The sequence below is a fragment of the Xenopus tropicalis genome, chromosome 4 (assembly GCF_000004195.4).
Source record: "Xenopus tropicalis strain Nigerian chromosome 4, UCB_Xtro_10.0, whole genome shotgun sequence".
Taxonomy (NCBI): domain Eukaryota; kingdom Metazoa; phylum Chordata; class Amphibia; order Anura; family Pipidae; genus Xenopus; species Xenopus tropicalis.
This window is the reverse complement of record NC_030680.2, coordinates 106,494,673-106,508,944: the sequence shown is the minus strand read 5'-3', so window position 1 is coordinate 106,508,944 and position 14,272 is coordinate 106,494,673. Positions and strand designations below refer to the sequence as shown.

General features: G+C 39.6%; 1 protein-coding gene across 1 annotated transcript in view; it reads left to right on the top strand.

Moving 5' to 3' along the window:
• The window catches only part of hs2st1 (heparan sulfate 2-O-sulfotransferase 1), a 65,756-nt gene that overhangs the window by 48,655 nt on the left and 2,829 nt on the right, over positions 1-14,272 (top strand). Inside the window, 4 exon segments of the mRNA NM_001126991.1 lie at positions 3,934-4,019; positions 4,722-4,860; positions 7,418-7,515; positions 14,026-14,183. Of these exon segments, the coding sequence (NP_001120463.1) occupies positions 3,934-4,019; positions 4,722-4,860; positions 7,418-7,515; positions 14,026-14,183 (481 nt within the window).

Here is a 14,272-nt window from a genome sequence, read left to right as displayed (position 1 = left end):
TTTAGAAAATTACAGGCTGTACAAAGTGAGTCTTTTGTTTTAATTTCCATTTCTTGTAGTCTTGCTTATTGCGCCGCACTTTTCTGTTTGGAGGAATATTGCAGGCAATTATTTTTGCAGCTACTGCTGTGCTTTGTACCTAATCATTTCTGTGAAAAAGTCATTTAGAGCAGGTCAGAGCATTGTATAGGAAACATACTAAATTAAATATTCAATTAGCAAAAAAGAGAGAGAAATATAGGGTGCCACATCTCTCTTGGCACTCCGAGCGATTGCCTTATATTACATTCTCATTGTTTTCAAGGGCAGTAAAAAGAAAAAGTACTGTTGTCACGTTGGGCCAAAATGCGCTCATCCCTCATGCTTCTGTTCCGCTACAAATTCTGCCATGATTTTTATGGTATAATTTGTATCACTAAATTACACTGTGTACATTACAAGTAACGCATTCTGTCACTTGAAATGTTATTCTTAAACCAACAACTACATATATTTTGGTTGTAATATTGGTGTGTAAGTGCTATCTCAGTGCATTGTGCCTGAGTCTGAGCCTTTCAGAAGGAGCCAGCGCTACACATTAGAACTGCTTTCAGGTAACCTATTGTTTCTCCTACTCCCGTGTAATTGGAGGAGTCGCAAGCTGGACTTGGATTTCTTACTATTGAGTGCTATTTGGATCTACTGGGAGCTGGCCAGTAGAACATGTATAGTGAAGAGGAACTGCATTGTGCACTGGCAGACTGGCATGATTAGATAGGGTGAAATTTGGTGTGAATATGTATGTGCTGTCCTAGATATCCTTGGCACTATGTTTGAATCACTTATATATCAATAATTTTCTTATGTCTGTACGTAGCTAAGTAATAGCTGTCTGCACATAGCTAAGGAAGCATAGTTCATAGGCTAAGGGGCTGGACTTCAAGAGGGGCTCTGGCCAAAGGTTGAGCATTCGGGCCACTGTGTTTGAGCAACCTTAACACCCATTTGACATTTCTCTGACATAGTCCTCTGTACTAGTGCACTTAATGAATGGGGTTTCAAAATGTTATGCTATACTAAAGATGCGCCAGGGTGATGCCGTCAATCAGGACAAGGAGCAAAACCACAATATATTCGTGGGAGACTGAATCTGTGCCTTAGGGGGCCCCAATTAGGAGGAGATTATAATTGCAGAGGCTGAAAATTATGAATTACTAATTTTGGTTGATTTTAATGTCTAAATAAAATGTCATTTAGGAGGCAAGGAGTGAATGTAATATTTTTTTCAAAATTTGTCAATTTAGTAAACCCTCACAGATTCATATATGGGATTATTCAGACATATTCTTTTAAAAGTATTCATATACTTCTTCCTCGGAGACATAATAATATGTTAATATCAATAAATGAATTGCAAATGTTGCAAATGTTGATTACAGACTTAGTTATGCAAGAGATCTGATTACACCATTTACAGTGCAGTGCAGTTATCAAGCAGAAATCAGAATGTTCGTTATAGCAGTTGGCTTCTAATCAGAATTTGATGTGGGAGTCTGTATTTATATATGTATTTAGCAGGGAGGAAGCAGTATATTTCTGGTATATATATGTCAGCACAAGCCTTGCCCATCAAACTAAGTTTTCTGAATCCCACAGTAAGATCAGCAGATGTTTATTGGAAAGCTCACAGTATAAGAAGTCACCCAGGAACTAGAAGAGAACCAGTAGTCTTTCTGTCTGTCTCGTGCACAAAAAGGCATTTAATGTCCATTAGTTTCCTTTTTCTGCCAGTATCTGTGGTCCAGAAGGATGACTTTTCTTAATGTCATGTAGTCCCAAAATCTCTGTCACTATGGTGTCTAAGGGCTCTGGCACATGGGGGAGATTAGTCGCCCGCGACAAAACTCCCTGTTCGTGGGCGACTAATCTCCCCGAGTTGCCTACCCCTGCCATCCCACCAGCGAACATGTAAGTCGCCAGCGGAATGGCAGACGCGGCGGCGCAATTTCGTTCAAATCGCCGAAAAAGACTCGTGAGTCTTTTTCGCCGATTTCCTGAAATCGCCCCGCCGCGTGTGCCATCCCGCATTCTGTATTAACAGAGTATCCTGGGAAGCATGAAGGAAATCCTGCACATGAAACAGTTTTGTTTCTGTGCTGCTGTATGGGATGTTGATAGTGATCAGGAGTTAGCCCTCTGGAAACAATGGTGGCCACACACCGCATTGGGTCTCTGCTCTGGATTAGTGTATAGGCGCCTTCTTATTTTCTAAAAAAACAAATTAGGTGGCTTCCACCTTTGCATCTTCCACTTGTTTATATAATTCTGCATTGAATTACTTATTCCTCCTTCCTGTCATTTTTGTTTAGTAGGCTACTGGCATTCAGATGAATTTTCATGCCAAGATCCGCTCTGTGTATGCTTACAAGCTGATCCCTTGCCTGTCAATGTACACTCAAAGTAGGGACAAAAGGCAGCAAATCAGCTTTTTATATATACATCGGCACAGAAACAAACTGTGTGCCATTAGCCTTATTTGTGTATTAATAGTGAATTGGATTTTTCAGATTTTCCATTTTTTCAGTTTTGTTTTTATTCAATGTAAATATAGTACAGCAATAAGTATTACACGTCTATTGCTCTGTATCTCTGTATAGCACGTGTATGGCTCGTCCATAACCGCCGACATTTCTTCAGATTGACAAAGTTATTTAGACTGCCATTCTGTGGGTTCTGGCAAACGGCAGAGGGGCTGCTGTAAGATGCCATAGACAGTCACTATTTATTGGGCTGGTGGGGGCTGTTAGGCACTATTTTGAATCCCAATGCAGGACTTTTCCTGACCATATAAATTTAGTAAGTTCAGAGTTAATTGACTTAAAGTAAGCATCCAACATGGACACAGACATGGCCTGAGTGACGTGCGATATTCTTGGGGTAATGGTTATTTTAATTGCGTTTATTAGGCTAAACCATGGAATTTGTATCTAAAGATCTTAAATCCCTTTTAGTTTTGAGAATTAATTCTCCCATGTTAGTATTGATCCAGTTGGAGTGATTTACTCTTTTGCCTTGCAGTAAAGTGTTCCCACCGCGTGTGTTTTGTATGGTAATTACATGTGCTTTGCATGTTACTCCTGCTCTCCTGTTTTTCTACTTTTTCATGGGCATGTGTCCCAGTTTTTTGTGTACCTTTTAATGTGTGAATGATTCCTGCTAATCTGAAAAAAAAGTCCCATGTTAATTTAAATAAAATTTACAAAATAGTTTCTATGCCAGAAGTGTGTGTAATAGGTTAATTACACACAGCTAGTTTTCCAGCATTCTGTCAAATACTATGGAAAATCTGGAGAATTTTCTCAAGGGGAAAATGTTGAGGTGCAAAAATAATTTTTACAAATGTTAATAAATATGCCCCTTGGGGCCATGGAACGCTGGTTGTTAATGACTGTCTGTATTTAAGTAGCCCAAACAAACTTGCCTACATTGCCTATAAGTCTGGGCAAATCTACTCCTGGGCAGTACCCATAGCAACCAGTCAGTTATTAGCTTTTTTTCCTGACAGCTGCAGGTAGAAAGATTAAAGCAAAAATAAAGTGGCCCAGTGTTGACAAGTGAGCCCCACAAGTGTGACAAATGTCCTGAAACAACCCCATTTGCCATTACCTGTAAAATATATGTGTTTTTGTGGAGTGTACTCACATTATGACCCTATTGTATTGAACAGCTGTGGAACTTGGACATTTGCTATTCATCCATGAGCAACTTGCTCTTTATTAGACTGCTGTTTTATACTATTCCTTCAGCTGCAGTCTCTTCTTTCCCATTAATACTGTAATAGTAATACACAGCTGGGGGTATTACAGCCATAAGTTTGCATAGATTCAGTCTGTAGGTGACCATATAATGCAGCATTGCATCCTACTGTTTAAAACCAATTCTTTCCTCTTCTAGATGCGCTTTGTGAAGAATGTCAGTTCTTGGAGAGAGATGAAACCAGGCTTCTATCATGGACACATTTCCTTTTTGGATTTTACAAAGTATGTAACTATATTTTGTGAGAGATTGTTAGGTACTTGCATTGCGAGACATGTGATTGTGCAGACGCTAGCTAATCTTTTGTTACTTTGGGGAGTTGCTACACATTGCAGGCTGATTTATACCTCTTAGCATTGTAATGGCCATCCATGTTGCACCCCAGCGCCCTCTAGTGTTTAGCTACTGAAAATGAGAAGAAAATAATAAATTATTATCTAAAACAGGGATCATCATTGTGTATTTATGTAGCGGCAACAAGTTATGCAACACTTTACATTAGTTTACAACAAATATGGGTCCCACAATATTTTAACAAACAAGGGTTAATAGAAACAGAGGGCTCTGCAATACACTATAAAGGATGTATATATTCCTGGTGCTCTGCTGGTTTCCTGAACTTCAGTAGTCAGTATTCCCCAACAGCTGAAGGCTTCCAAGGACTTCCGAGAGATGTAGTTCAACAGTGTTTGGCAGAACACATTTTGAACATCCCAGCTTCAGTCTGCCTGTACTATCCCAGTACTACCCGAGTAATTTTGCATCTCCCTGTGAAGTGTGTTTGTAAATGGGTTGTCTTATTGTAGTGTTTGTATTTGTCCCCTATTCTATTGTACAGTGTTGCAATATATAGAGCATAGAAATAATAGTATTAACCTTCATCTGCTTTCTCAACCTGAACTTACCTGTCATGTTGTGCCTTTCAGATTTGGCGTTAAAAAGAAACCTATTTACATAAATGTGATTAGAGATCCTATCGAAAGACTTGTCTCCTATTACTATTTTCTGCGCTTTGGTGATGACTATCGACCAGGTTTACGGAGACGTAAGCAGGGAGATAAAAAGGTATTTAATGAGCCTTGTGCAGTAACTTCTAACTACTTGGTTTTTGTGCCTGACCGCTTTCTGCCTGTGTAGCCCCTCTTTTGTGCTTGCAGTCTCCTTCATTGTGGAGAGAAAGCATCACTGGAAAACCAGTGCTTCTCACCTGGGAATGTCCATCATACATCTGAAAATTATACCTCATGGGTTGTTAGTGGAAACAAGCAAGACAGGGACTGGGTAATCTACAACTCTCAGCATCCCTAAAAGCCTTCAGCTGTAAAGCGATTTGAAGCTTAGTTTAATAGCTGCTGGGAAGGTGTCTTTAGGTTATATAGATCACTTAGCTGAATGAATGCAATCACAGAGGCAGGCAAAGCTGAAGAGCTATAGGATCTTGCCCTTAACAGGTATTTCAACTATGTGTTTTTTCTTCTATACAATAAAGCCAGACAATGGGTCCCTCATTTACCTTTAGGGCCTGGGGCAGATTTTCAGCACTTGTTTGAACTCCAGCTGCATACTGGGCAGGGGTTGAGTCCCAGCAAGTTTCTCTTGGCCTTGGAGGAGCATCTTCTTAGTGCAGAGGGCTAAAGATTAATTTTTATAGTAAGAGAATTTGACACAAAGATGATGCCTCCCACCAATAAAATAAATATTCTTCTCGTAAGTAAGGTTTATATTTAGGGAGACCTATGGACGTTGATTATAATGCAGAGAGAGCCTTTTTTATTTGTTCATCTCTGTTTATTCATATTCTCTACAGAACAACTAGTTTTGTGATTTTTATACTCTGGTGAAGCCATGCCCTCCAACAAAGTAGAATGCTTCATTGTGTTTATAGAACAGATTATTTTAAACACAGCAACTTTCTATTACAGAGCAATCCTATGAGTAAAAGAGATATGTAATGAATGCTATAAGGTGTAGAGGGGATATTGACACATTGTCCTCCAGTTAAATATGCCAAGAACAGGTATTTTATACAGGTATGTTATCAGTTATCCAGAAACCCGATACCCAGAAAGTTCAGAATTATGGAAAAGCTATCTCCCAAAGACTCCATTGTAAACAAATTATTCTCATTTTTAAAAATCTGTAATACTAAAACAGTGCCTTATGTTTGATCCCAACTAAGATAAAATTAATCCTTATTGTGGGCAAAACAATCCTCTTGGGTTTATTTCATGTTTAAATGATTTTTTTTAGTACAGGTATAGGACCCATTATCCAGAATGCTCGGGACCAAGCTTATTCCGGATAAGGGGTCTTTCCGTAATTTGGATCTCCATACCATAAGTCTACTAAAAAATCAATAAAACATTAATTAAACCCAATAGGATTGTTTTGCATCCAATAAGGATTATTTAAATCTTAGTTTGGATCAAGTACAAGGTACTGTTTTATTTCTACAGAGAAAAAGGAAATCAGTTTTAAAATTCTGAATTATTTGATTAAAATGGAGTCTATGGGAGACAGGCTTTCCGTAATTCGGAACTTTCTGGATAACAGGTTTCTGGATAAGGGATCCCATACCTGTACACTTAAGGTATGGAGATCCTGAGCATTCTGGATAACCATACTTGTACTAAAGCTGGCCATACACATTCAGATTTTAGTCGACGCACGACAAAGGTTTAAATAGCGATTGTACGTTTTAATGCATGATCTAAAACCAACATTAAAATTGCAAGACTAAAGTCAGAAAAATAACAATTTGGACAATGTTTTGGCCATTATGTGACGAACAACAGTCATAGCACTTGCAGAAGTATTGGAACAAGCACATTAGGAAAAGAAGACTGTCGTCAGATAGGCAATACATGTACAGATCAACTAAACAACCAATCGCCATGGTGCGAATATTGTCAGGATGATTATTTGCAGCCCACACATGATCTGAAAATTGCACAAAACAAAGTTTAGATCAGTGTTTGTCAGCCACCTTAAAGGCAAAGACACACAGGGCGAGTAGTCGCTGCGACTTTTTGAAAAGTCACCGCGACTAATCCAGACAGCGAAAATGCGCAAGCGATTAGTTGCAGTGACGCCCATTGTACTCTATGTGCGAAAAGTCGTCGCGATTAGATGGCTTAAGAGCCGACTAATCTCCCCGTATGTCTTTGCCCTAAGGGGCACACAGAGCTACTAGTAGCAGCTACTTGTCATGGCTAATAAAATAGACAATGCTGATCATTTTCTGATAATTGTCTCTACGATTGTTTTAGCAAAGGCAATTCTCATTATTGTCTATGGCAGGGTATTTTCTGGGGTTTAGTAGCCGTGACAAGTAACTGCTACTAAGTAGTTCCGTGTGTTTTCGTGCTAATAGTCTACTAGCTGTTGTGATTGCCAGTTCCCCTCATCCTTGTTTGCCTGGGAGTAGAGTTGCTGAAGGCCATCCCTTGCCCCAGTAGCAGTCAGTGGCTCCATCACTCTTGGCAAACACTGTGCACTTTGAGAAACACTTGTTTTTCTGAGAACTGTGTTTATGTTTGTAACCATTTGTGTGTGCAGTGGGTTAATGTGTTGTGTGGGGCTGGAATGTCTATCTTACAGTGCATCTTTATCTTTCTTCCAGACCTTTGATGAATGTGTAGCAGCTGGAGGCTCTGACTGTGCTCCAGAGAAACTTTGGCTGCAGATCCCGTTCTTCTGTGGCCACAGCTCAGAATGCTGGTAGGAAGATAAAGCTGGCTTACCTTGTTAATTAAGCACCTTATCACAGTCATCTGAATTTCACAAGTCTTTATTTGTTCTGAGGATTGCCATTACTGCTGGGTAGTGACTTGCTAGATCAAGCAGTTATCTGATATCTAATCACTCCATTAAAGGGTTACAGCCCTCAGAGGTTTCATTTGTGCTTCCAAGGCTCTGTAAACTCAAGCGTTTAGACAAGCGTTTGCTGTACAGTTTTTGTGTTCCACAGCATGGCCAGGAGTTCCCATAGGAGCAGAGACCAATGCTAAATGCAGAAAATTGATCAAAAGTTTGTTTTTCCTGTGTTCAGGGTTTATCTTCCACTCCTTGTGGAACAGGCCCACGGGGCCGAATGAGGTTAATGAAGACATTGTCATGCAGCGCAACTAATAGTTCTGTGTCACCAACAAAAGCATGGTTAACCTCTATGGGTACAGAGCCTTGTTCATGCTTCTCAAACAAGTACAATTTCAGGCAAAAAAATAAATGTTTTTATGTATTTGTTTTGTAACCATTTTTGTGGTGGTGGTGGGGCATATAGCAGAGTTATTGATCCTTTATCTGCATATCTCCTGGACTGTATTTCTAATATTAACAGCACCAAAACCTTGTGAGGCCTTAATAGAATAAAGCCCCCTAGATCTGTGCTTGTGACATTTTATGAAAGAATTCCCTATGATATACAGTGGCTTGCAAAAGTATTCGGCCCCCTTGAACTTTTCCACATTTTGTCACATTACAGCCACAAACATGAATCAATTTTATTGGAATTCCATGTGAAAGACCAATACAAAGTGGTGTACGTGTGAGAAGTGGAACGAAAATCATACATGATTCCGAACATTTTTTACAAATAAATAACTGCAAAGTGGGGTGTGCGTAATTATTCAGCCCCCTTTGGTCTGAGTGCAGTCAGTTGCCCATAGACATTGCCTGATGAGTGCTAATGACTAAATAGAGTGCACCTGTGTGTAATCTAATGTCAGTACAAATACAGCTGCTCTGTGACGGCCTCAGAGGTTGTCTAAGAGAATATTGGGAGCATCAACACCATGAAGTCCAAAGAACACACCAGACAGGTCAGGGATAAAGTTACTGAGAAATTTAAAGCAGGCTTAGGCTACAAAAAGATTTCCAAAGCCTTGAACATCCCACGGAGCACTGTTCAAGCGATCATTCAGAAATGGAAGGAGTATGGCACAACTGTAAACCTACCAAGACAAGGCCGTCCACCTAAACTCACAGGCCGAACAAGGAGAGCGATGATCAGAAATGCAGCCAAGAGGCCCATGGTGACTCTGGACGAGCTGCAGAGATCTACAGCTCAGGTGGGGGAATCTGTCTATAGGACAACTATTAGTCGTGCACTGCACAAAGTTGGCCTTTATGGAAGAGTGGCAAGAAGAAAGCCATTGTTAACAGAAAACCATAAGAAGTTTGCAGTTTGCCACAAGCCATGTGGGGGACACAAGAAACATGTGGAAGAAGGTGCTCTGGTCAGATGAGACCAAAATGGAACTTTTTGGCCAAAATGCAAAACGCTATGTGTGGCGGAAAACTAACACTGCGCATCACTCTGAACACACCATCCCCACTGTCAGATATGGTGGTGGCAGCATCATGCTCTGGGGGGGCTTCTCTTCAGCAGGGACAGGGAAGCTGCTCAGAGTTGATGGGAAGATGGATGGAGCCAAATACAGGGCAATCTTGGAATAAAACCTCTTGGAGTCTGCAAAAGACTTGAGACTGGGGCGGAGGTTCACCTTCCAGCAGGACAACGACCCTAAACATAAAGCCAGGGCAACAATGGAATGGTTTAAAACAAAACATATCCATGTGTTAGAATGGCCCAGTCAAAGTCCAGATCTAAATCCAATCGAGAATCTGTGGCAAGATCTAAAACTTGTTCACAAACGATGTCCATCTAATCTGACGGAGCTGGAGCTGTTTTGCAAAGAAGAATGGGCAAGGATTTCAGTCTCTAGATGTGCAAAGCTGGTAGAGACATACCCTAAAAGCCTGGCAGCTGTAATTGCAGCAAAAGGTGGTTCTACAAAGTATTGACTCAGGGGGCTGAATAATTACGCACACCCCACTTTGCAGTTATTTATTTGTAAAAAATGTTTGGAATCATGTATGATTTTCCTTCCACTTCTCACGTGTACACCACTTTGTATTGGTCTTTCACGTGGAATTCCAATAAAATTGATTCATGTTTGTGGCTGTAATGTGACAAAATGTGGAAAAGTTCAAGGGGGCCGAATACTTTCGCAAGCCACTGTAAAACAAAGGTCAGATAGCATGGGGAAGACATACTGGCCTTTTTGTTACTTACAATTAGAATGGAAAAGTCTAGCCGGTATAATTTCCTGCTGTGTTTCATATTTGCACCAGTACAGTAACCACTAGCAAACCAAACAGCTAGTTAAATTGGTTTAGTAGGAATGATAAAAGTGAAAGGATACAGGAAAAAAACATTGGTATACCTTTGCACCTTTAGGCCACTATCATATTGTATTTCCAGTTGTTACCTCCTTAATATGGGGACAGTCCCAGGCACTTTATTGCTGTTAGTTGCATCTGAAAAAACCATGACGGCAAGTTAATATGTGTTTTAGCTCAGCATTGTACAGCCGGTCACATGCTTCACTGCACCAATGGTAAGTGATAAAGTGACCCTCATAGACCTTTGGCTAGCGTGCTTCACTCTAAATTCATATGCTTAAAAACCAGAAACAAATCTATGTTGTGAAGCGCGGAAGAATATAAAAGGGAATATAAAATTTAATAGGTATAAAAACATTTTCTGTATACACATTTTTATTTAGAAACACCTCTGTACAAAATAGTGGTGAATGCATAGGCACAGGCTGTTATCTCTGTCTGCTTCACTGTTATTCAGATCTCTTGTGGTTTGTTTTGCCCAAACTAGCCAGCTGAAGGCTAACATATAACATGAAGATGTTCAAGTGATAGACCCCAATTACCCAAGGGGCTCTAAAGGCATATTCCAATGAAATCTTCATTTTCTTGTAATTTGCTCTGAACTTCTGTTGTACAGCAGAGATTTGTAAGGGGTTTTGCTCCCCTTTTGTGCATTAGCATTTTCTCAAACACCCCTTAGCTCAGATCATGTTAGCAAATGCATGGCAACAGATACACTACTATACTACCAGAGGTATTCAGTATAGAAGATGTACCCTATAATTTAACCTCAGTCTGGGCCCTCATACTAAATGGGCAATTTTGCTGTCCGAACTCCAGATTTTATACCGCTATTTTGCATAAGTTCCAGCAGAAGAAAAATGCATAAAAAATGTAAGCCCCCAGTTAATTGACTACTGGGATACCATATATTTGAGTCTGGGGTGCACTGATTTTACAAATAAACTGACCCTAGACTGGAGCACCTGTTATATACCCATGTATATCTTAAGTAAAGTGAGAGAAATTGTTATTTTACTGATTACTTTCCTTTAGTGCATTCTGTCTGTTATAACTGGTAGCTTAGGTATGAAAGCAACGACTATCACATCTGCTCTTCCCTGTACAACTCTCTTTGCCCAAATGCACTGGGGCCCATGGGATTTTACTATCTAGTCACACATCTCTGCACAAGATTCTCTAAGTGAGTCAGTGCTCATAATTACAAAGAAATGATTCTCTGGCAAAGGATAAATAAAATACTATTTTCTTAAGAAATAAAAAAGATTCAACATTATATTATGTCTGTTTCAATATTCATAAATGTAAAGTGGGCCTAATAAATGTCAGAGGGTCTCATACATGCACCAATAAGCTGTTGACTCGGTCCATCGACAGTTTTTATTGGCCTGTGTATGGCCACTGTAAGGCATTCCAAAGCCAATCTATTTCCATCTGACAGCTTGTAGGAAAATTACACACGGGGTTTCCAGCATAAAAACTGTATGACCCATGAGTTCACTGGCAGGGTCCAGGCAATTACCATTCAAGCCTTTGGAAAGACAGCTCTTAGTGTCTTGCTGGCTAACCACAGCACTGATAATCATGCCATTTCACTGTAGATACGGTTGATCTTGGGGGAGAGAGAGAGAAAAGAATTGCCTCTGTAGGCAAACCCTTCAGGTTGAATTCCCAACTCCACTGTAGAATTATAGGGAAGGCCTGTAGGAGATTAACTAATTCATTTTCTCTTAATATTTCAAATAAGGCAAATACAAAGGGAAAATAGTGCAATTAAAACAGTAATTAACTTCAAATAATTAACTTCACATGAATACATTCTCATTAATTTCCCCAAGGTTTAGCATTATAGGCTTTCTTTTGAGGTTTATAAAGCCAACATTGTGTTGAAGTTATTAGCAGACTTATTTATTTATTACATAGATTATTTTTTAAATTAATGGAAATAACATGAGCACTGGTTTGTCCCAGGGTGGGTGCACCATACTGATAACCCTGCACAATGAAAGGAGTAGTTCACAAAACAGATGCTCACGTGCAGCCAGGATGGTAACGCCAATACCATATTGCCCATGCCAAGAGTACGCTGTTATTTCAGCTGCAGGTGTGCAGTTTTTGAAGAATTATATATATTTCATGCATTTCTTTCCACTTTCCCAGGAGATGGCTGCCAAGGTTAAGTTCTGAATACAGAAAACAAATTGTTGATTCGATGTTCCAAACAATCAAGCTGCTTAGAAAATAAAATATAACCTAGACTCTTTTCCCTTTTCAAACAGAATATAGGCCCTTAAGTATCTGCTTGAGACAGGATGGAATGAAAGCTTATTGCGAGCTGGAAATTTACTAATTAGCCAAGCTCTCTGTAAACAGACAGCAGGATATTAATGAATTTTTAACACTTTCATTTAAATATTTATGAAAAGATCAGGAGCTCATTAGACTCCCAATAAGTGGCACGGTTTTACTGCTTAGTATCCTGCTGTGTGCAAACTATTCCAATTCAGAGGCTGAATTAATAACTGCACTGTCGTGGCTGAGTGTCACTCTTCCGTGACATGGAAATTATACTTGTCCTGGTTGTACATATTTGCTAATAGATAAATTAGTACTGGTCTACCTGAATCAGAAGCAGACCAGCCAGTTAGCATGGGGTTGCTTTTGGAGCCCTATGGTTTCTCCTGTCAGGTACAGAAGGTTCTCCGTGACATTTAGCCGTCCGCTGTCTAAAACAGTGATGTTCTGGCAATAACGTTTTAGAGATGCAACTGTCATTGGGATCTTACAAACTGAAACAAATAATTTTTGTTAAGTGCTTCCTGTGTCTGTATGGGGGAGGTCAACAACCATGAAGGAGTAGGATTTACCATGCCATAAACAAAGTACACAAGGGCTGGTGTAGCTGGACCAAGCTAAGACATTTAAAATGATTCATTGTGGATGCTGATTGCAGTTCATACATCCAACAGGTATCTTGTAGACAAAAGAATACATTTTCAATTTTTCATATAGGTATTTTTGTGAGTTTTGATATACATGAGTGCCTGTATGATACATGGCAGCAAAAGTTTCAAAGCTAGCAAGGCATGCTAAGATTTGCTTGGGCAGTTTGGCCTATTTAGACCCCACTGTCCTGACCATCTGGATATGTATGAGGAGTCAAGGCGCCGTTTGGACAAATACCACGAAATAGGTCTTCTTCACTTTCTGGTGTTCTAATTGTTTGGATGAATTCCCAAATGAACAGAACAATATCAAATTGCCTGGGAGACCACACACGTTTCATCAGCCTATTTTGCCAACAGGAATACTATACAAATTGGCTCATGTGTGGCCACCTTTGCTGGCACTTGCAGGTTTAAGTACATTCAAATAGAGAGAGCCATTTAAGTTATCTTTCAAATTCCTGTGCAGAAGCATGCCCATATTGTCACTGGCATGGTGGCACCCATATTTATTATGCATGCATGAAATAATAAAAAAAAAAATAGATTCTAATCTATTCATTCATATATTAGGCTTTACAAGATGTCACATGGACATCAGCCTCACTCACCAGGATCCCCCTGCTTTACCGAAGGGGGCAGATCTTTCATGACACATTGAGAACACTAATGTTGAATATCAGTTTGGAATGGTAGCTTCAGGGTAAGGTTCATGAAACCATTAGTAAAATAAATGCATAAGTAAGAAACAGCTTTTATACCTAACAAAGCTATTTAAATTCCCTAATATAAGATAGTTGTCCCAATGCATGCTTTGTGCTAGGACCAACAAAGCCAACGAGAGAGCAGGCAGTGTATAAAATATTACTACCAGCTATTCTTCTTGATTCTGTTTTTATCACTGGCAAAAAAAAAATGTGTCCTAGCAGTTGTATTTTTTTAGTACAACAGTTACCATAGTAACAGTTATGGAGATGCAAATTGATGAAATAAAATAGGTTCTTCTGTTGCACTGACTGCCCAGCATAAAAATTGTCGATGTATAAATCCCTTTTCCCTCTGTTCCAAAAGATCTCTCTTAATAAAACTGTCGTTTCAGGAATGTGGGCAGCAGATGGGCTTTGGACCAAGCCAAGTACAACCTTGTTAATGAATACTTTTTAGTTGGCGTCACGGAGGAACTTGAAGACTTCATTATGTTATTAGAGGCAGCATTACCTAGATTCTTCAGGGGTGCAACAGAGCTTTACCGTTCAGGTATATATGGAACTATACAGTCACAATTTTCATTCTAAAGTTTTTAACAAGGGACGTTTTTGACTTTGGCTGTATAATGCATGTTAATT